The sequence below is a fragment of the Eupeodes corollae genome, chromosome 2 (genome assembly GCF_945859685.1).
Source record: "Eupeodes corollae chromosome 2, idEupCoro1.1, whole genome shotgun sequence".
Lineage (NCBI taxonomy): Eukaryota > Metazoa > Arthropoda > Insecta > Diptera > Syrphidae > Eupeodes > Eupeodes corollae.
This window is the reverse complement of record NC_079148.1, coordinates 116,697,196-116,718,771: the sequence shown is the minus strand read 5'-3', so window position 1 is coordinate 116,718,771 and position 21,576 is coordinate 116,697,196. Positions and strand designations below refer to the sequence as shown.

Sequence of the window (21,576 nt, the reverse complement as noted above, 5' to 3'; positions counted from 1 at the left end):
CTAAAATTAGCCGTTCGGATTCGGCATATAAACTGTAGGTCCTTTCCATCTCTGACAACATTACTCGCAAACAGGAATGGTAGAGAGTTGTAAGTCACTAGGCCCTGGTTCTTAATGGACTGTTGCGCCACCTATTTTATTTATTTGTAAAATTGCGATTACGAGAATTGTAAAAAAACGATACTCTTATTTTTATTTACGGGTGCCATCAAGCACTCCTTCAGCTTTTGTTTTGGTGGGTTTCGGTCAAGTGTCAAACATTATTGTGTTTTGGTTTGTTTTTTTTTTTTTAATTTTGGTTTTCATTTTGATGAGCGAGTAAAAATGTAAGTTAAATAATAAATATAATGGTGAAAAACATAAAAATAAGATGTTTCTAATACTTAGGCCTACAATGCTAAACAAATAGACTTGATGGTAGCTTTCATGGAAAGTAATGCAAATGTTGCTAACAATTACGTACCCAATAACCAACTTCTATCACCATCATTCCATTTTTGAACAAGGTGCCTGCGACACCTTTGACAAGTAAGAAAAATTATAATAGAAGAGAATGCTTTTGGAAAAATGTATCAATTAAAGTGGATGGTACTTACGATCATTGCATTTATACTATGGTTACCTTTTCTATAAAAGTAAAGGTCTAAAGGTGTTCATTTAATACTGGTCTTATAATTTTAATGTGCGTACCATCTACACACGCGATAATGCCATTAAAACTATATTTCTCATAAAAATATGAAATAAATGTGTACTATTTTCGTATCTTTTAACTTTGACAGTGCTACAGGCAACAGCTACAGCTACACCATTCTGTTCAAGCAGTAAGAGTGCCCTTGCTACACGCATTTCTCCTTCGGATTCAGATTCATCTTCGCTTACAAGAAAGTATCATTTTTGCCTGGCAACATTTTTTGATTCCATTTTCGTTTCTCATTCGCTCTACGCCATGAATTTCTGCCGTTCGGTTTTCGGTGGATTTCAATCAGGAATTTTTTTTCAATTATAGAAATTTGCAATATTTGTTTTCAATGATGAAAATCAATGACAGCTATAACTGGCGCCTAAATGATTAAACAAAATATTCTTTTGAGATCTAATAATTTTAATTTGTAAAGTACCCATTTGCAGCAATAGTTGAGACTAATTTGTTTCTTTAAGCTTAGGGACTACAATCAGGACCAGGCCAGTTATATGTGCACAAGTGATGAGGGCGCATCAGGAGCAAGAAATGTTATTTGGTCTTCCACAAACAAATACTCATGTTTAAATTTTAACCACAAAACTTATTTAAATAATCTCAAAATAAAATCCCTTCTAACTCTGTTATATGTTGCACTTAACTAAAATTATCTTCAAAGCCATGAACAATCATTGAAATCGTCAAATTGCGATTAAGAAAAACGAGAATCGTAAAAATGACGATACTCGTATTTTTATTTACGAGTGCCTTCAGCTCTCGTTCAGCTTTCGTTTTGGGGGTAGATGTCAAATGTCATTTATTTTTTTGTTTGGTTGGTTTTTATTTTGTTAAGTGCGCAAAAAAATGTAAGTAAATAATAAATAAAATTGTCAAAAACATACAAATAAGTTATTTCTAACCTTCTAGGCCCACAACTAATGCTAAGCAGTTGGATTTGCTGGTAGCTTTTATGGAAACCAAACATTTGGTTTGGGATTCATCTTCGCTTTCATGGAAATAGTCGCAGTGAAAAAACATTTTATAGAATTTATGCAAATTACATTTATTTTTGATGGTAGCTTTCATGGAAAGTAATGCAAATGTTGCTAACAATTACGTACCCAATAACCAACTTCTATCACCATCATTCCATTTTTGAACAAGGTGCCTGCGACACCTTTGACAAGTAAGAAAAATTATAATAGAAGAGAATGCTTTTGGAAAAATGTATCAATTAAAGTGGATGGTACTTACGATCATTGCATTTATACTATGGTTACCTTTTCTATAAAAGTAAAGGTCTAAAGGTGTTCATTTAATACTGGTCTTATAATTTTAATGTGCGTACCATCTACACACGCGATAATGCCATTAAAACTATATTTCTCATAAAAATATTTTTTACTTGCAGTTGCCAATGGAAAATATTCTGTGATTCGTCTTCACAAAATATTTTCCATTATTTGCAATATTTTTGCTAGGTGACCGATAAAGTTGGTTGTTCCATACTAACAAGGATATCCTGTCCGGTTCCTCTTTGATATCGACCCTCTACCAGAAAGCGAAGTGTTGCAGGTAATTTCAATACATTTGGTATGTATGTATGTAGAATTAAAGCTTGGAAGGTGTGGATCAATCTCATCCAATACATATTTAAACGCTTCCTTGTTCAGACGAAAAAGGTGCTTGAACCTTGAAAATATTTTAGGAATTTACTTATATACAGCATGAACAAAAGGATTTTCATTTACTTACGTGGAACTTGAAAGGCTCATTGGGTCCTATGAAACTCTTTACTGCTTGAACAGAATGAGATGCGACGCTTATTTTCCATTCAAAACCAAAATGAAACAGAAACCTAAATGATTGAAAAAGTGAACGATTAGAATAGAATGAAATTTGCAAATTTTATTCGCATCCAAATGAAGCATATACCAAAACGATTGAAAAAATGAACGATTGAAAAGAACGAATCATTGAACTGAACGACATATGAACGATTGAATCTTTTAAAACGAACGATTGACACACCTCTAAGATGCAGCTGTAGCTAAAAAAATCGCTGTAGTATAAACTGTCAATAAAAACGCTCACTAATGTAGCAAAGGTCGCCCACAATGGTGTAGCGCAGGAAATTTATTCGGGCATGTTCAACGCATATGAAATTTATATTTGAACTGAATTTGTATGGTAGCATACTATAAAAAAGTTACAAAACCAGACAAAATTCTCAAATGCATTGAACGCTCCCAAAAAAAAAAGTGAAAAGTCAAAGAATGAAATGGGTTTCCCCCATCTGTCATCTCAAATGTAGCTTGGAGCGTCGCCAAAAGTTAAAGTTGAGTCAACTTGCGCTGCAGCTACTGCTACAGCTACAGCTACAGCTACAGCTTCTCATTGTGTCAATGTGTACTATTTTCGTATCTTTTAACTTTGACAGTGCTACAGGCAACAGCTACAGCTACACCATTCTGTTCAAGCAGTAAGAGTGCCCTTGCTACACGCATTTCTCCTTCGGATTCAGATTCATCTTCGCTTACAAGAAAGTATCATTTTTGCCTGGCAACATTTTTTGATTCCATTTTCGTTTCTCATTCGCTCTACGCCATGAATTTCATTTTTTTCTGCCGTTCGGTTTTCGGTGGATTTCAATCAGGAATTTTTTTTCAATTATAGAAATTTGCAATATTTGTTTTCAATGATGAAAATCAATGACAGCTATAACTGGCGCCTAAATGATTAAACAAAATATTCTTTTGAGATCTAATAATTTTAATTTGTAAAGTACCCATTTGCAGCAATAGTTGAGACTAATTTGTTTCTTTAAGCTTAGGGACTACAATCAGGACCAGGCCAGTTATATGTGCACAAGTGATGAGGGCGCATCAGGAGCAAGAAATGTTATTTGGTCTTCCACAAACAAATACTCATGTTTAAATTTTAACCACAAAACTTATTTAAATAATCTCAAAATAAAATCCCTTCTAACTCTGTTATATGTTGCACTTAACTAAAATTATCTTCAAAGCCATGAACAATCATTGAAATCGTCAAATTGCGATTAAGAAAAACGAGAATCGTAAAAATGACGATACTCGTATTTTTATTTACGAGTGCCTTCAGCTCTCGTTCAGCTTTCGTTTTGGGGGTAGATGTCAAATGTCATTTATTTTTTTGTTTGGTTGGTTTTTATTTTGTTAAGTGCGCAAAAAAATGTAAGTAAATAATAAATAAAATTGTCAAAAACATACAAATAAGTTATTTCTAACCTTCTAGGCCCACAACTAATGCTAAGCAGTTGGATTTGCTGGTAGCTTTTATGGAAACCAAACATTTGGTTTGGGATTCATCTTCGCTTTCATGGAAATAGTCGCAGTGAAAAAACATTTTATAGAATTTATGCAAATTACATTTATTTTTGATGGTAGCTTTCATGGAAAGTAATGCAAATGTTGCTAACAATTACGTACCCAATAACCAACTTCTATCACCATCATTCCATTTTTGAACAAGGTGCCTGCGACACCTTTGACAAGTAAGAAAAATTATAATAGAAGAGAATGCTTTTGGAAAAATGTATCAATTAAAGTGGATGGTACTTACGATCATTGCATTTATACTATGGTTACCTTTTCTATAAAAGTAAAGGTCTAAAGGTGTTCATTTAATACTGGTCTTATAATTTTAATGTGCGTACCATCTACACACGCGATAATGCCATTAAAACTATATTTCTCATAAAAATATTTTTTACTTGCAGTTGCCAATGGAAAATATTCTGTGATTCGTCTTCACAAAATATTTTCCATTATTTGCAATATTTTTGCTAGGTGACCGATAAAGTTGGTTGTTCCATACTAACAAGGATATCCTGTCCGGTTCCTCTTTGATATCGACCCTCTACCAGAAAGCGAAGTGTTGCAGGTAATTTCAATACATTTGGTATGTATGTATGTAGAATTAAAGCTTGGAAGGTGTGGATCAATCTCATCCAATACATATTTAAACGCTTCCTTGTTCAGACGAAAAAGGTGCTTGAACCTTGAAAATATTTTAGGAATTTACTTATATACAGCATGAACAAAAGGATTTTCATTTACTTACGTGGAACTTGAAAGGCTCATTGGGTCCTATGAAACTCTTTACTGCTTGAACAGAATGAGATGCGACGCTTATTTTCCATTCAAAACCAAAATGAAACAGAAACCTAAATGATTGAAAAAGTGAACGATTAGAATAGAATGAAATTTGCAAATTTTATTCGCATCCAAATGAAGCATATACCAAAACGATTGAAAAAATGAACAATTGAAAAGAACGAATCATTGAACTGAACGACATATGAACGATTGAATCTTTTAAAACGAACGATTGACACACCTCTAAGATGCAGCTGTAGCTAAAAAAATCGCTGTAGTATAAACTGTCAATAAAAACGCTCACTAATGTAGCAAAGGTCGCCCACAATGGTGTAGCGCAGGAAATTTATTCGGGCATGTTCAACGCATATGAAATTTATATTTGAACTGAATTTGTATGGTAGCATACTATAAAAAAGTTACAAAACCAGACAAAATTCTCAAATGCATTGAACGCTCCCAAAAAAAAAAGTGAAAAGTCAAAGAATGAAATGGGTTTCCCCCATCTGTCATCTCAAATGTAGCTTGGAGCGTCGCCAAAAGTTAAAGTTGAGTCAACTTGCGCTGCAGCTACTGCTACAGCTACAGCTACAGCTACAGCTTCTCATTGTGTCAATGTGTACTATTTTCGTATCTTTTAACTTTGACAGTGCTACAGGCAACAGCTGCAGCTACACCATTCTGTTCAAGCAGTAAGAGTGCCCTTGCTACACGCATTTCTCCTTCGGATTCAGATTCATCTTCGCTTACAAGAAAGTATCATTTTTGCCTGGCAACATTTTTTGATTCCATTTTCGTTTCTCATTCGCTCTACGCCATGAATTTCATTTTTTTCTGCCGTTCGGTTTTCGGTGGATTTCAATCAGGAATTTTTTTTCAATTATAGAAATTTGCAATATTTGTTTTCAATGATGAAAATCAATGACAGCTATAACTGGCGCCTAAATGATTAAACAAAATATTCTTTTGAGATCTAATAATTTTAATTTGTAAAGTACCCATTTGCAGCAATAGTTGAGACTAATTTGTTTCTTTAAGCTTAGGGACTACAATCAGGACCAGGCCAGTTATATGTGCACAAGTGATGAGGGCGCATCAGGAGCAAGAAATGTTATTTGGTCTTCCACAAACAAATACTCATGTTTAAATTTTAACCACAAAACTTATTTAAATAATCTCAAAATAAAATCCCTTCTAACTCTGTTATATGTTGCACTTAACTAAAATTATCTTCAAAGCCATGAACAATCATTGAAATTGTGTGTCAATAAAAAAATTATGATTAAAATCGACTGGATTTTTTTTGACAGAAATCTATCATTTGAATTGTGTAAAATTAAAACAAAAATCAGTGAAATGATTCGTTTCATTTTCCCTTACTAGTTCTGGTAACTATTTATGTTTGCAACAAAAATGTCTGCTTCGTTTGAAAGTGAGTATCGTATTTTTGTTGTTATCACAAGTGACTAGTGACGGTCACTTAAATACAATCTAATTAGTTTCCTTTCAATATTATTACAAGAGAATTACTAAAAATAATCTTTCGTATATGGGTTAATCAAAATCCACATAAAAGTTGAACACAGCTTTAGGTAATTAAAAAAAGTTGTATCCTGAAACGCGAACCACCAAAACAAAAACTCGATCTGTCATACTAATGACAACTGTCAACCGAAACTGTCATTTAAGTTTTTGTTTTCGGTGTGCAGAACACGTGCACTCTCGGTTAATAATTTTGAAATTTTATAAAGAATCTTAATAAAAATGGGTCGTAAATTAATAAAGAAAAAATCTAAAGTAGTTCCAGTGGAAATACCTAAAGATGAAAATCCACCACTTCCATCAAAAAGATTATCAGACGATCCTATCCCTAAAAAAGTAAGACTACAAAAATTTGGTATGAATTTTATCGTCCACTAACTATTTTTTTATTTTATAAATTAAGGAAAAATGGACAAATAAACAACGTGTTTTAGTCTTTGCCGCTCGAGGTATCAATCACAGAGATCGTCATTTAATGAGCGACATCAAAACTCTTATGCCTCACCACAGACCTGAGTCCAAAATGGAACGCTCCAAAACATTGTCGCTTGTGAATGAAATGTGTGAAATGAAGCATTGCAACAGAGCCATCCTTTTCGAAGGCAGACGTAAACGAGACTTGTACATGTGGCTATCGAATGTTCCAAAGGGTCCATCGGCAAAATTCCTAGTCGAGAATATCCACACAATGGGAGAATTGAAAATGACTGGCAATTGCCTCCGTGGTTCTCGGCCATTGCTTTCATTCGATTCGAAATTTGATGAAATTCCACATTTGTCTCTCCTCAAGGAGCTCTTAATTCAGACCTTTGGTGTACCCAATCACCATCCCAAGAGCCAGCCTTTTATTGACCATGTCTACACATTCACATTCCTCGATAATCGAATTTGGTTTAGGAATTTCCAAATACTTTCCGAGGATGGTGGTTTGGCTGAAGTAGGTCCGCGTTTCGTAATGAACCCAGTGAAAATATTCGAAGGTTCATTCACTGGTAATGCAATTTGGGAAAATCCCGACTATGTTAGTCCCTCAAAGCAGAGACAATTGTTGAAGAAGGCATCCAGCGATAAATATGTAAGCAGAGTTGAACAAAAGGTTCGTCACGAAGCATCGCGGCCTATGCATGCTTACGAGGGTGACGACTACGAAGATATATTTGCTGCAAAAGATGCCATAGCAACTGCCAAACTAATTGCAGGTAAAGATTTAAATCAATTAATTTTTTATTTAACTACAATTGTTTGCATCGGTTAATTAATTTATTAACTTATATTTAGCAAAAGTACAGAGATAAAAGATTTGGAAAATTTAATAGGAATATTTGTATGATTATTTTTGTAATTTAATTTCGAGCCTTCAGTATTTCTAAACTCTTTAAATTTAATCTTTCTAAAAAAGATTGTTAATTAGTTTAATGTGTTGTGGACAAGGATCATACAAAATTTGAGAAGCATTTTTCATTACAGTGAAAACTATTTGACTGTACTATTTGACTTAATATTTGTATATCTTAAACAACATGTATAATTTAATAATTATAATATCATATCCTTAAACAAATATTGAAATACGACAAGTGAAAATAAAAATGTTCCTTTATTTATTTTACAGCAAAACAAAAAGAGAAATCTGAAAAGAAAAAACCGATCAAAGCGAAATTGGACCAAAAAATCAAAGAAAAACAACTTAAGTTTGTACAGAAAACAATTGAACAGAGAAAAAGCAAAGGCAAACCTTCAAAGAAGACCACTAAAAAAGTTGAAGCGTAAATAAAAGAGTTTTGTGTTTTTTTTTATATTTAATAAACAATGGTAGTACTACCATAAACAAACCAAAATGTTTTTAATACAATTAAGATTGGTTTTAGCATAGAGACACCATATATACAGTTGTGTCCATAAAAAAACAGTGCTTTTGATTTTATAATTAAAAAGTTGAAAATCCATTTTTTTCTTATTTTTCGGTAAGTAAATGTCTTATTATTTAAAGTTTTAAGTATTGGTAACATACTGGCATATAAAAAATTAATAAATATTAGCTAAAAAATAAACAATGGAACGGTCAAGACACTGCACTGAAGAAATTCTAAAACTTATTCGAATATTCAGAGAATAAGCATTGTAGCAAGTTACTTTATTATCCCCAACGATGCCAATCGCTATTGACATGATTTCATTTGTGGCTGTAAAAGAAGGATGGCTTTGGAACCAATGTGACAGCTTTGCAATGTTTGTGTTATCTGTAATTTTACGTGCCTCCCCAAAATCTTCATGTTGCTCACTATTAGAAAAAAGAACACCAGTGAATTCTTCGAGTGATGAGAAAATTTCATGAGCAGCAGTTAGCCCTAGAACTAATTTGCTAAGTACATTATCAGTGATTCCACGCCATGTTGTCAAGCCATACTCTTCATTCCACGGATTAGAATTTGTTCAATCGTCTGGCCCGACCACATCTCTGTCCAAAATCGGTCAGTTCTTCTCATAGTAAAGTAACCCTCTTGCACAAATTTTTTAAATTCATCTGGGGTCGTCACAAAAGTCACTTTTATCATTTCCTGCAAATATAGGTGACATGATTTGGCGTACGAGAAGTGCCACGGAATGGAAATATGGAATCATATTCTTCACGCAGTTACAGCATCCTTTCAACAGAAACCGGGGCGTATGTATATAGTACTCATTAACTCTTCCAGGCCACTTCCACTCATCAGAAAAAAAATTGGAACAACATAGGATATTAACAGGTTATATCCACCCAATCTGACTTCGCATTTTGATAGACGGGCCTCTGATAAAGCTACAGCAACAATTTCTTCAAAAGTTACCACCAGGCTTTTTTAATCAAATTTGCAACACAAAATTCCAGCATAGTGCAATGCAGTGTAAAGTGTATTATAATCGGACGGTGGAGATTTTATGAACGGAAGAGGAATGATTTTAGTGTTTTTGTACTAAGCAAGTCTGTTGTTATTGAGTGCATGTACCCTTTCCATTTTGGGAAATCGGAAATACGAATAAACTTTGATGCTAACCAAAGTGTGTCATATGGTTTTGGCTGTAACATTTCTTCCCAACACGCATTCACATTTCCAAAAACTACATTTTTAATTTGCCATCTGTTTTCTGAAATGTTTCCAAAGGAAGTACTCCAAGTTATCCAGTTGATTTAGCATAAGGTAGTTTTTGTCAGCTTTTGCCTAGTACTGGAGATATGAATGATCTAAAACGCACAACAGATAAATTGCTATGCCCTATTGCGATGCACTTTCTATTTTCAATGCTCGGTTTCTTTAGAATAAAACGTTTTTAGTGTTTTAGGTACAGAATCGTCATTAACGTGTTTGAAGAAATCATCATATATTTTCCTGACATGCCTATAGATTTATTTTACAAACTAAACCAAGTACAAAAAAAATGAATATAATATTTCTTTAGAAAAGTTAATAAGCTTTAATTTTGTAGAAGATTATGTTTGGTACGACAAATAGTTTTCGAGATAAACGTGAAAAACTGAAACAATCTCCATGTTTCTCATAACTGCCACTAGAGCTCACGTCGGATTACATCCTTTAGTAAGGGTGCCAAGTTTCAAAACTGTTGGATTTTTTTTGAGGTGAAGGCAATTTTTTTCGTTACTTGACTGGACTATACGTAATAGATCCAGTACTTTGTCATGCATTGCTATTTTTATGAACAGCCATATATTTAAAAAAACGTTTTTTTTACTGTGACAAAGCTAACGGTAAAAAATCGATACTTATTTTCTGTTATTATGAATAAAATATTTTAGTTTTGTATTAGAAGTTTAATGAAATATATTATAACGTTGATATTGAAGGCCTTTCATTTTATTTGGAGAGCACTGCTATTTTTATGAACACAACTGTATATATGGTGTGTCTATGGTTTTTAAATTGTAAAAGAGTTCTCAGTATGACATCTTACAGCCTGTTCACACGATCCCGAATCGGCGGTTTTGCCGTATCGTCGATTTTACCGTATAAGCCAGTGTCAATATAATTTAAATGAGTACGGTAAAATTACCGATTAGGTCGATTTTGTCAATCGGTTTTGTCTCTGCAAATCGTTTTCGGTCGTACGGTAAAAAAACCGATTCGGCTTAGAGCCCGTTCACACGATTCTATATTTTCACCGTATCGGATATTTTCTCGATTCGGTGTCTTTCGGTTGGAGTGATCAGACGGTTCGGTAATTTAACCGTACACCGTACTCAACCCTACACCGTACACGTACTCGTGCACAAAAATGACTATTTACAACGAATCGTCTTCTTTACCGTACGACCGAAAAAGATTTGAAGAGACAAAACCGAATGACAAAATCGACCTAATCGGTAATTTTACTGTATACAGTTAAATGCCGTATCGTCTGAATATACTCATTTAAATTAAATTGATTAATATTATATATATTAAAATCGACGATACGGAAAAACACACGATTCGGGATCGTGTGAACGGGCTCTTATCGTGGCAATGTTTTTATAGACAGTGCGTTCAGACGATTCGATATTTTGACCGATAGTGCGTCATTTTTCGTCTGGGCTACTGTCGAATAATTTGTTGCTAGTATATAGTATTTTTTGTGTACGAGTACGAGTACGGTGTAAGGTTGAGTACGGTGTACCTTTAAATTACCGAACCGTCTGATCACTCCAACCGAAAGACACCGAATCGAGAAAATATCCGATACGGTGAAAATATAGAATCGTGTGGACGGGCTCTTATAAGGAATGGGGCTTTATCCACAAGAGTGACTTATTCATTTAATATACAGTCGTGGTCATACAATTAAGCCATTAATACTTAGCAAAAGATTTCGTTAAAAATTACGAAACTTAACACAATGAACAATAAATTGTCAGCATAATCCCTATTTAAATGACTGTCCAAAATGTCCTTGTACATTTCTCCTGCCATATTTTCATGAATTTGCACCAATTGACTATTAAAAAAGTCCTCATTCTTCGAGCAATATTTTTTTTGACAGGTTGGGCTTACGTCTACCAATTCGTCCATTCAAATTTTTTTTTTGAAGTAGCCTTCATATGGTTCTTGCTGATATTCGTACATCATAGTTCTTCTCCATTTGGGCTCTTAATTGAACGGATGTTAAAAATGGATCCACTTTAGATAGCCTAACTAATGTTCTGTCCTCAGTCGGAGTCGTTTTTCATATCTTTTTTCGAGGTAGGTTCTCAAAGTTTTGGTGTTTTTTTTTAATATTGAACTGCGCTCCTAACTTTACCTCTACCAAAACCTATTAATTTGCTTACTTTCATTACATTTTTGAACTTTTTGAAGCATTTGACAATAATTTTTCTTTCACATGGAGTAGAGGTTTAATTTTTTCCAATAACTATATTCCCATAAATATTTTAATTTTTAATAATACATTTTATTAATAATTTTATTAATAATAAAACCAAAACATCTTTGAACCTTAGGAGACATACGGTTTTCATATTGAGATAATTTTAGTTGTTAACCGTTAAAAAAAAACGGACACAAAGTGATACAGGAAATCTTTATTGAAAAGGGTACATTCGTTTTGTGGCTTAATTGTATGACCACGACTTAAGTTTTAACAATTGTAACAGAAGCTTGCTGAACAAGTTTTCGATTTTGGCCCAAAAACAGTTCCAGATTACTTTTTGTCCAACGGCCTATGTGACTATTAATACGGCTATCCTCACAAACGCAGAGACAAATCGTATCCAGAGTCATCTAAGAAATTTTATGATAAAGTGAGTTCTATGTGAGAAATATTTAGAAAACTTACTTCAAAAAACGAGAAAACTATATTTGCTATGCAGTAACCAAAAATTGCACTTAATATCAGTGGAGCTGTAAATAAATGCACATCTTTCAAGTCGTTAACTAAAAAAACTCCAACGAAGCATGTGATTAGAGCGACTATCAGTTTTAGGAAAAATAACATTAAAAAAGCCATATCGCGGATGCTTCTAAGTAGATCCGGTCCTTTTCTAATAATTTTCCATGTCTATAATTTTAAAATAATGTTGATAGTAATTTAAAAAATATATACAAAATATAATAAAATTATGTGAGTAATAGTCACACATTTCTTCCAGCTGGACACAGGTCGATATGTTCTATCGCTACCATAGTATATGCAGCAGGGTGCAGAAATCCTACTTTCGATTCAAGCCAGTCCAACTTTTGTGTGATGTATGGTTTGGAATTGATTTGTTTTACTCTGAAAAAAGATTTCTATGAATTCTTATAACAGATTCAAATTTTTCTCATAAGTTAAATTACAATTTCCCTCCATTCAATATAACTAATTTAGGTATTTTCCAAAATGTAAAAATAAATGAACCCTTTGCTATAGTTCCCAGATGAAGTTGAAGTTGCAAAAAATTATGTTTTTCGGGCAATTGAAAATAGAAATGAACAACTAAAACGCCAACAATAAACTGTTCGAAGGCAACCATAAATTCAGTAACCCATAGGAATCCAATTATATAAATCCAGATAAGACTCCGAATATTGTTGTCTTCAACGTATTCCATTCTATTAAAAGCTAAATACAGACAGAATATAATGGAAATCGTAATCATTAAATTAAAGGACGAGTATATCCTTACATCTTAAAACATTATTATTTTCTGAGTTTTTCTCAATTTCTGTTGTTGGAATTATTTTTGCATAACTTGCAGTCGTCAAACAAAGCATCACATAACTCCATAATGAAAGAACGACAGCAATCACAAGTAATGCAACCAAAGGAATTATCATTAGTTTCTTTAATTTTTTCCAATAGTTTGTTGTTTCATTCAGAAGCAGTGTTATTTCGGAAAAATACTTCCTTAGGAAAATTAGTGCAAAAAAGAATATAATCTAAAAACAAAATAAGACATTAATTTATTTAAAACATTGAAAAAAGGAAAAGTTACGTTACCATTAAAAATACTAAGATGACTCCTGATGTGTAGAGAACTCTTCTATTTGTTATAGCTTCTTCTAGGGTGTAGTATTGTACTGTCTTTTCATCGGTAGAATTCACAATATTATACTGAGGAGGTTTTTTATTCTCCTCATAGAACAAGAGCATACAAAGTCCAATATTACACAAAAACACAAGAGAACAAATTATCCAGCAGATGAATTGAGTGCAAAAATAAATAATCGGCCAAAATGCTAAAGAAATAACTAAACACAAATTATACATTCTTATGGGTTTTCTTATAAGGGAGGACTTAGTTCTCTTACGAATTGCAATCCCACTTAAAGCCAATACGTAAGGCCACGATAAATAAACGGCTATAAAGAACATTTCAGCAAATTTTCTTTCAGCACTTATAGCTCTATAAATCCCTTTAGCATATTCTAATTGAGTTATCGGTATGCAAACGTGTCTGTATATTGTGCTAAAAGTTAATTCATGTATTAATTACTTTTAATAGATGTCATATTTTCAACTTACCTATTGAAAACATTTTCATTAGGGCAATACCGTATAATGGTTGCATCTGATGCTTTAATGCCAGTAATTTGATAATCACAGCGGTAATTTTCAAATTCTCTCCAAAAATCAATAGCTACCTCATGGAAATAATGGGTATCAATGAAACAGTTTTCAAGGCAAATTTTAAAAACAAGTGGAATATTGAAAATATCCATGTAATATAAATATGGTAATTGGGTTGTATCTAATCCAGATTGGGAAAAATTTGCATAGTTTACGTTATCCTTTGAACCACATATGTTGCCAAAACTATCATGACCTTTTATTATGGCATTGTAGCCACTGTTGTTGATCGATATCACTGCAATTAATATCTGAACAAAAAAAATAGCATTTATAGTTAGGATTTATATCAATCTTTTTTTAGCCAATAAACTCAGCTTTGTATTAATTATGTTGAGAAAATTTAAAAAAGATATGGAAGTGAAATAAAATCTTAGTATTTAACTTAGAACGTATCGACCTACTCTATTATTTTGATTTTAAAACTTACAAGCAAAGCCAAAAACGTTAATAACAAAACAAGCCAAACGATATCTGTGCACCTCTTCAAATTCTTATTACGATTGATGTCCATGATTAAAGTTTCTTTTTCAAATGTATATTTGGTTTTTACGAGTATATTTCAAAAATGTACCGATGAGGGTTTATTTTTCGAATATTTTTAATTCACGTGAACATGAAATATTCCCTTTTAACAATTTAGTGGACTCAAAGAGCTCTAGGAACAGAAAAGAAAAAATGGAAGGTTTTCAACTAAGTAAAATCAAATTTTTAAAGTATCTATCATCGATTGGCGTAATTGACCTCTGGGAGGTATGATTTTAAAATTTAATCAATTTGCACATCATCAACCTTTATAATAAGATTTTTCGTTTCAATATGCGTGCTTAAGTAATTAAAGGCTTAAGCTAGCCACAGACGATGAACATGTTGGTGTGATTTGTTGGGCAGCGGTTCGCCACTCACGGGCCAACATGTTTATAAACTTCATTTTTGTGTGACTGTCGTGAAGTCAAGATGTGCGATAGAAGTGCGGATGATGCAATAGCATGTTCGATAATTTATTTATAATATAATAAATTATAATTTACTTATTTTCCCATATTGCCGGCTCACATTTTATCGCTTCAATGAAATTTTTAATAAATAGTTTGCATTGCGACGACATGTTAACTCATTGAAAGTAACAACACAAATGACGAATTGTTGTCCCACAACGCCATACACGACGAATATGTTGGAAAACTTCAAAACGTGTTGTAAACTTGCCCATACACAGCCAACATGTTAGCCCCAACTTCACGGTTTACAAAATATTTCATAAACCGTCGATTTGTTGGCCAACACGCCCATACACGAATGATTTCCAGCCCAACACCAACAAATCACACCAACATGTTCATCGTCTGTGGCCAGCTTTATGCACGCTTGTTTAGGCAGTTGACACTTGATGTAATGAAAAACTAATAACCAGAAGCCTATTCAGCTTTTCGAGAGAGAAGTTAAAAACGAATTTTAACTTTGAACCTAAAAGAATTAACATAGACATAATCTTTAGTGTTTCTTTCTAAGCCAATCAACGGTTTTAACTGAACAAAAATATTGAAGAAATGTTTATTACGACAAAATATTTTCAGTCTTATTTAAAAACGTAATCTCTATAATGCCTCTAAACGCAAAAATGCTATTTATAAAACTTTTGCAAGGTTGCATAGTCCCATAATAAGCTAAACTCGTTTTGAGGTTGAATAGAGCATATGTACATAGGAAAATTATTGTTATTATTATTTTGTAAGATGTTCAAATGGTAGACATGTGTATTCTCAAAACCCACCTCTGTCTATTAACTCCTACTCTCACCTTCCCGTGGTGAACATCGGGTGCCTAGTACCTCAACAGGAGATTGGGTTCCAACCCCGGTGGAGAGTTGTTGGAGGAGCAAGTGAGAGAGAGGGGGGGGGGAGAGGTGTTTCCGCTAAGGAACCTCTCCTTATCCAGACGACAGCGGAGGAATCCCCGAGATGGAATCAACGGTGGCGTCTACAGTTCCAGTAAGGTTGAACTACTTAGTGAACACCTTATAGTGCTTCTACGACTTATCCGAAGCCCATGCCTATAAGGAGCGGTTTTATCCGGCTCCCCGTCCTTGGAGTTATACTAAGGATCTGGCCCCCAGGATGGAGTTTGTGCCATCGGGGTGACTTTCTGACCAAGTAAAAAATACCTTTGTTGCGAGGCACCAACAAGCCTCGAATACGGACGGATTTACTGTTGACAACCTACGCAAACGAATTAAGGGCAACGAACTTCGGATTTGCACGTGGAATGTTAGGTCCTTTAACAGACGACGACGTGCGGCTATAAAGCAGACATCACCGCCATCCAGAAAATACGATGGGATGGGCCTGGCAAAAAGAAGATGGAAAACTGCGATATTAACTATGGTGACTGCTACCGCGAAAACCAGCAGCGCTTATTTGGATGCTGCTTTGTCATTGGAGCCAGACTTAGGCCATAAGCCTTGAGCTTTAGGTGCATCAATAGAAGAGAAAGATGACAACACCAAGGATATGTTCTTGGAGCTCTTAAACAAAACATATGAGCAGTGTCCTAGCTACGATACTAAAATTGTCCTATGGGCGATTTTAATGCAAAGCTAGGAAGTGAAGACATCTTTGGTGGAATAATCGGGAAAAACAGCCTGCACGACAACACTTGCCACAACGGATTCAGCCTCATAGATTTTGCTGCGGGGCGAAACGTCATGGTTCACTATTTCCACACCTCAACATCTACAAAGGAACACCGACTTCTCAGAAGGAAAAAGAGAGGGCATGAGAAGCGTGCGCTCCTAGATGTTGAGAGGTTTTAAAGCAGGAATGAAGTTCGAAAGTTTTATGAACAGGTGAAACGAAATTCACAGGTACATAAACCTAGAGCCGAAGGCTGCAAAGACGAAAGTGGAAACATCATAGTGGAACCGCAGTCAATGCTGATGATATAAGGAAGGAAGATCCATTCAACATAGACGACGAAAGCCAACAATCCCGTCCTCCCGACTTAGATGAAGTAAAGATTGCCATATCTAAGCTGAAGTCTAATAAAGCCGCTAGAGCGGATGGTGTGAATTCCGAGCTCTTTAATGCAGCTTAAAATAAGTTGGTTAGGAGCATGCACCAACTTATCTGTAAGATATGGTCGGAAGAAAGCATGCCCGATGAATGGAACCTCAGTATTGTTTGCCCGATCCTGAAAAAAGGAGACCCTCTAAACTGCACCAACTATAGAGGAATCATTCTACTTAACATCGCCTATAAAATCTTCTCTACGGTAATATGTGAACGTCTAAAGCCCATCGTCAACAACCTGATAGATCCTTATCAATGTGGTTTTAGACCAGGAAAGTTGATCACAGTTGATCAAATATTTACAATAAGGCAGATCCTGGAAAAAACCCGAGAACACCAAATCTACACCCACCATCTTTTCATCGATTACAATGCCGCATATGACAGCATCTACAGGGACGAGCTGTATAGAGCCATGTCTAGTTTTGGCATCCCTGCCAAACTCGTCCGTTTGTTCAGGATGACCTGACCATGGAGAATTCACGCTGATCCATAAAGGTTAGAAACAACTAAACAGAACCTTTCGAAGTCAAAAAAGGTTTTAGACAAGGTGATGCGCTGTCATGCGATTTTTTTAACATCGTGCTTGAAAGAATAGTGCAGAGCTCACACGTCAACACTATCTTTCAAAAGTCTGTCTAATTACTAGCATATGCTGATTACATTGACATTATCCAAAGAGCTCAGCGTGATGTCAGTGGGGTATAAACTCATTTATGTATGCGTAAAAAAACGTCCATTTTTCTCGTTGAATTCGTCCACATTACAAATACAACAATGTTAACAAATGGGTTTTGGGGGGTAATACGTACGAAGAATTTATATCTTCATATATAGTGTTTTTGCTCTGTACTTTACAGTACGCCCAAAATTGGACTAAATGGTAAATTGATGAGCATCATTCTTAGATACGGGTAATACGGTTGAATTCTTTGAAAGCATATATGATGAAAGAATATTTCTAGAGTTTTCCTTTTTTAAATTAAACAACTTCTTCGTACGTTGAACAAAAACAGAATAATACAAATTTTATTTCAAAGTCAAAACATATTTTACAAAACATAAGTGATCATATATAATTAGAACAGTAGATTTTATATAAAGTATTTTTCATTTGCAACATTCCCACTAAAACTTTATTTGATAAAATCTAAAAAATGCCCATTAATTTCGAAAGTTTAATATTCTTTGCAAGAGGTAAAGATTTAGTAAAAATGTCTGCAACCATATTGTTTGTATCTATTGTTCTTAAAGTGATTTGCTTATTAATAATTGTTTCTCTTACAAAATGATGACGAACTTGAATGTGTTTTGTACGTTGTCTATAAGCTTCATTCATAGCAAGATCAATCGCTCCTCGATTATCACAAAAAATGTTGGTTGGAGTTAGGTTTGTATTAAAAATTTCTTCTTCAAGACCTCTTAACCACAACGCTTCTTGCACTGAGGATCCTAAAGCCATATACTCAGCTTCGCAGGTCGATAATGCTGTAGTTGTTTGTTTTTTAGATCCCCAAGAAATCGCTCCACCTTGACTGAGAAACACGTAACCTGTGATTGACTTTCTCTCATCTGGATCATTGGCATAGTCAGCATCACAGAAACCTTTTACATTAAATTCTTCTGACTTGAAATAGTTCAATTTGTAGTCAATTGTTCCTTTTAGGTATCGCAACACACGTTTAGCTGCCTTCCAATGTTCATGTCCGGGGTTATTGTTGAAACGACTGAGTAGGTTTACTGCATAACATATATCGGGACGAGTTAACTGTGCAGCAAACAACAAACTTCCGATTAACTCTTGGTAGGGAATTTTAGCCATTTCTTCTTCTTCTTCTTTTGTTGAGGGACTTTGTTCTTTGCTCAATTTCACATTGGAATCTAAGGGTGTACTAACTGGATTACATGATTGCATGCTAAAACGTTCAAGCATTTTTAAAATGTATTGTTTTTGATTTATTGATATTTTTTTCTTAAAATCATATTCTAAATGTAGTCCCAAAAAAGACTTTGCTGGTCCAAGCACTTTTAATTTGAAATTTTCTTGAAGATGTTCTACTAATTTATTTCTTGAAATTTCATTTTTCCAAAGTATAAAAATGTCATCTACGTATACCATCAAAATTAAAAAATCTTCAGAACCTTCGTCAAAAACATAAATACATTGATCTGTTTTCAACTGCTTGAATCCAAATAGTTTTAATACTTGAGTTAACTTCATGTTCCACATTCTTGACGATTGTTTAAGTCCGTAAATTGGCTTGTGAAGTTTTAAGACTTTACCTTCTGGTATATCGAGACCTTCTGGAGCTTTTAAATAAATCTCCTCTTCAAGATCACCTTGCAAAAAGGCTGTTACTGCATCTAAGTGATCAATATGTAAGTCTTTGTTCAGTGCTAATGATAAAAGATAACGCATCGAGTTGTATCTAATAACTGGTGAATAAGTCTCTTGATAATCCACTCCACTACGTTGTCCACATCCTCGTGCTACAAGTCTTGCCTTGTATCTCGATATTTCACCTTTTTCATTTCGTTTGGTCTTAAAAATCCATTTTGTTGTTAAAGCCTTTCTTTCCTCTGGTAGATCTGCTATAGTCCATGTCTTATTTTCTTCCAATAAATTAACTTCATCTTTTGCTGCTTCTGACCATTTTTTTGCGTTTTCACTGTTTATGGCTTCATAATAATTTTCTGGATCATCGTCACAGTGAACGTTATCAGCCAAAAAACTAACACATTTACTCCTTTTTGTTTGGTTTCGAATTCTTTCAGAACGACGAATAATTATTTCTTTATTTTCTGTTGGCCCTGGTATTTCTTTTGGTTGAGGTGGTATAACATCTGCGTTTGAAGTACTAGGTAAATCTAATTTAACAGAATCAAGATTTCCTTCTTTTTCATAACAGTTTCCCACTAAATCTTGATTTTTTGCTGTTTGTTCTTGGTTGAATTGTTCAGATTTTTCTGTTGCTGGGAAATACATTTCATTTTCTATAAATGTAACATCACGACTTATTAGTAGCTGTCTCTGGATTGGGTCATATAATCTATAGGCTTTAGTTGTTTCGGAATATCCCACCATAATACACTTTGTGGATTTCAAATCCCATTTCTTGCGTTTTTCCTTAGGCGTTAAAACCATAGCAATGCATCCAAAAACGCGCAAATGAGACAAATTCTTGTCTACGCCACTCCAAATTTCTTCTGGCAACTTATAATTTATCTTTTTTCTTGGAATTCTATTAAGTAAATACGCAGCAGTGCATATAGCTTCTGCCCAATAAAATTTCTTCAAATTTGCATCTGCCATCATGGTACGAGCCATTTCACATAAGCTTCTATTCATGCGTTCCGCTTTCCCATTCTGTTGAGGGTTGTACGGAGCTGAAGTTTGGTGAACAATGCCATTTTCTGCACAAACTTTTTTCATATCAGCATTGCAATATTCCAAGCCATTATCCGTTCTTAATATTTTAATCTTTTTTCCAGTTAGATTCTCGGAAACATTTTTGAAAATTTTAAAATATTTAAAAACTTCAGATTTCATTTTCATAATGTAAACAAATACTTTTGATGAGAAATCATCAACAAAAATTACATAATACCTTGAACCACCAATTGAATCTCGTTCCATAGGACCACAAACATCTGAATGTACTATTTGTAGTACATCGGTCGTAGAACTTTTTGAATTTTGATAAGGAATCTTAGATTGTTTACCGAAAAGACATGAAATACATCGTTTTTCTTCCGAACTTCTTGTAAGTTCTATTCCTCGAGCCTTGACTTGAGATAATTTTTGAAGATCGTCGTGATTTGTATGACCTAAACGTTTATGCCATAAATTGGTCTTTGTAGCTTGAAAAATCTTATGATCCTTTCTTATATCAAGTTTATACATATTATGAACTACCTTAGCTGAACCAACCAATTTACCTTTGTGCAAAATATGACATTTTGAATCATAAAAATTGACAGTCAAACCATTCATTGTCAACTGGCTAACAGACAATAAATTTGCACATATTTCTGGCACCAATAAAACATTATGCAATGTAACGTCATAATATTTTTCGTTCAAAAACACTTGTAAAGGAACATTTCCTCTTCCAATGACTCTTAACTTATTGTTATTAGCCACTGTTACAAACTCTTCTGTTTTGAACTCTTGAAAAGTTGAAAAAATATCTCTATTTTTTGACATATGGGAAGATGCACCTGAGTCTATAAACCAGTTCGTTCCATCATCATTAAAATGTGCGATAAATGAACTGAGAAACCAGCTTGAACCCATACCACCATTATTCGAACTATTTATTTTCGATTTGTTCTTGCAAAATTTAGCAACATGACCTTCTTCGTTACATTTGTAACATACAACAGGCTATACAGAGCTGCAGCACTTCCGCCGCTTGCACCTGCATCTTTATTGTAATATTCGTAATCTTGAAGTAGTTTTGTTTTTATTGCATCGCCAGTTATTTTTAATTCACTACTTTCCATTGCCATAATCATGGGTCTAAAATGTTCTGGTAACCCCGAAAGTAACAAACTTCCCACCCAT

General features: G+C 34.1%; 3 protein-coding genes across 3 annotated transcripts; 1 reads left to right on the top strand and 2 right to left on the bottom strand.

Annotated features, from left to right (window-relative positions):
- The first annotated feature begins 6,510 nt into the window (after positions 1-6,510).
- On the top strand, positions 6,511-8,201 carry LOC129945656 (ribosome biogenesis protein BRX1 homolog). Its single transcript, XM_056055499.1, has 3 exons — positions 6,511-6,699; positions 6,767-7,562; positions 7,976-8,201. Exons 1-3 carry the CDS (start codon positions 6,586-6,588, stop codon positions 8,131-8,133), a joined length of 1,068 nt encoding a protein of 355 aa, XP_055911474.1. The 5' UTR covers positions 6,511-6,585; the 3' UTR covers positions 8,134-8,201.
- A 3,661-nt stretch (positions 8,202-11,862) lies between these two features.
- LOC129947888 (choline transporter-like 1) lies at positions 11,863-13,556 on the bottom strand. Its single transcript, XM_056058640.1, has 6 exons — positions 13,312-13,556; positions 12,998-13,250; positions 12,669-12,933; positions 12,471-12,606; positions 12,169-12,390; positions 11,863-12,113 (listed from the first exon to the last, which is right to left on the bottom strand). The coding sequence occupies exons 1-6, from the start codon at positions 13,462-13,464 to the stop codon at positions 11,964-11,966; spliced, it is 1,179 nt and encodes a 392-aa protein (XP_055914615.1). The 5' UTR covers positions 13,465-13,556; the 3' UTR covers positions 11,863-11,963.
- A 276-nt stretch (positions 13,557-13,832) lies between these two features.
- Positions 13,833-14,590, bottom strand: LOC129945203 (choline transporter-like 1). The gene is made up of 2 exons (XM_056054859.1): positions 14,372-14,590; positions 13,833-14,192 (listed from the first exon to the last, which is right to left on the bottom strand). Exons 1-2 carry the CDS (start codon positions 14,453-14,455, stop codon positions 13,833-13,835), a joined length of 444 nt encoding a protein of 147 aa, XP_055910834.1. The 5' UTR covers positions 14,456-14,590.
- Positions 14,591-21,576: the final 6,986 nt, after the last annotated feature.

Excerpts from the sequence above, each read along its gene's own strand:
- LOC129947888 (XM_056058640.1), bottom strand. The coding sequence starts at position 13,464 with ATGCTCTTGTTCTATGAGGAGAATAAAAAACCTCCTCAGTATAATATT. Across the intron at positions 12,934-12,997 it reads AAATAATAATGTTTTAAGAT|CTTTTAATAGAATGGAATAC; the intron begins GTAAGGATATAC and ends GTCTGTATTTAG. Across the intron at positions 12,607-12,668 it reads ATATTGAATGGAGGGAAATT|AGTAAAACAAATCAATTCCA; the intron begins GTAATTTAACTT and ends ATCTTTTTTCAG.
- LOC129945203 (XM_056054859.1), bottom strand. The coding sequence starts at position 14,455 with ATGGACATCAATCGTAATAAGAATTTGAAGAGGTGCACAGATATCGTT. Across the intron at positions 14,193-14,371 it reads TAACGTTTTTGGCTTTGCTT|ATATTAATTGCAGTGATATC; the intron begins GTAAGTTTTAAA and ends TTTTTTGTTCAG.
- LOC129945656 (XM_056055499.1), top strand. The coding sequence starts at position 6,586 with ATGGGTCGTAAATTAATAAAGAAAAAATCTAAAGTAGTTCCAGTGGAA. Across the intron at positions 6,700-6,766 it reads ACGATCCTATCCCTAAAAAA|GAAAAATGGACAAATAAACA; the intron begins GTAAGACTACAA and ends TTATAAATTAAG. Across the intron at positions 7,563-7,975 it reads AACTGCCAAACTAATTGCAG|CAAAACAAAAAGAGAAATCT; the intron begins GTAAAGATTTAA and ends TTTATTTTACAG.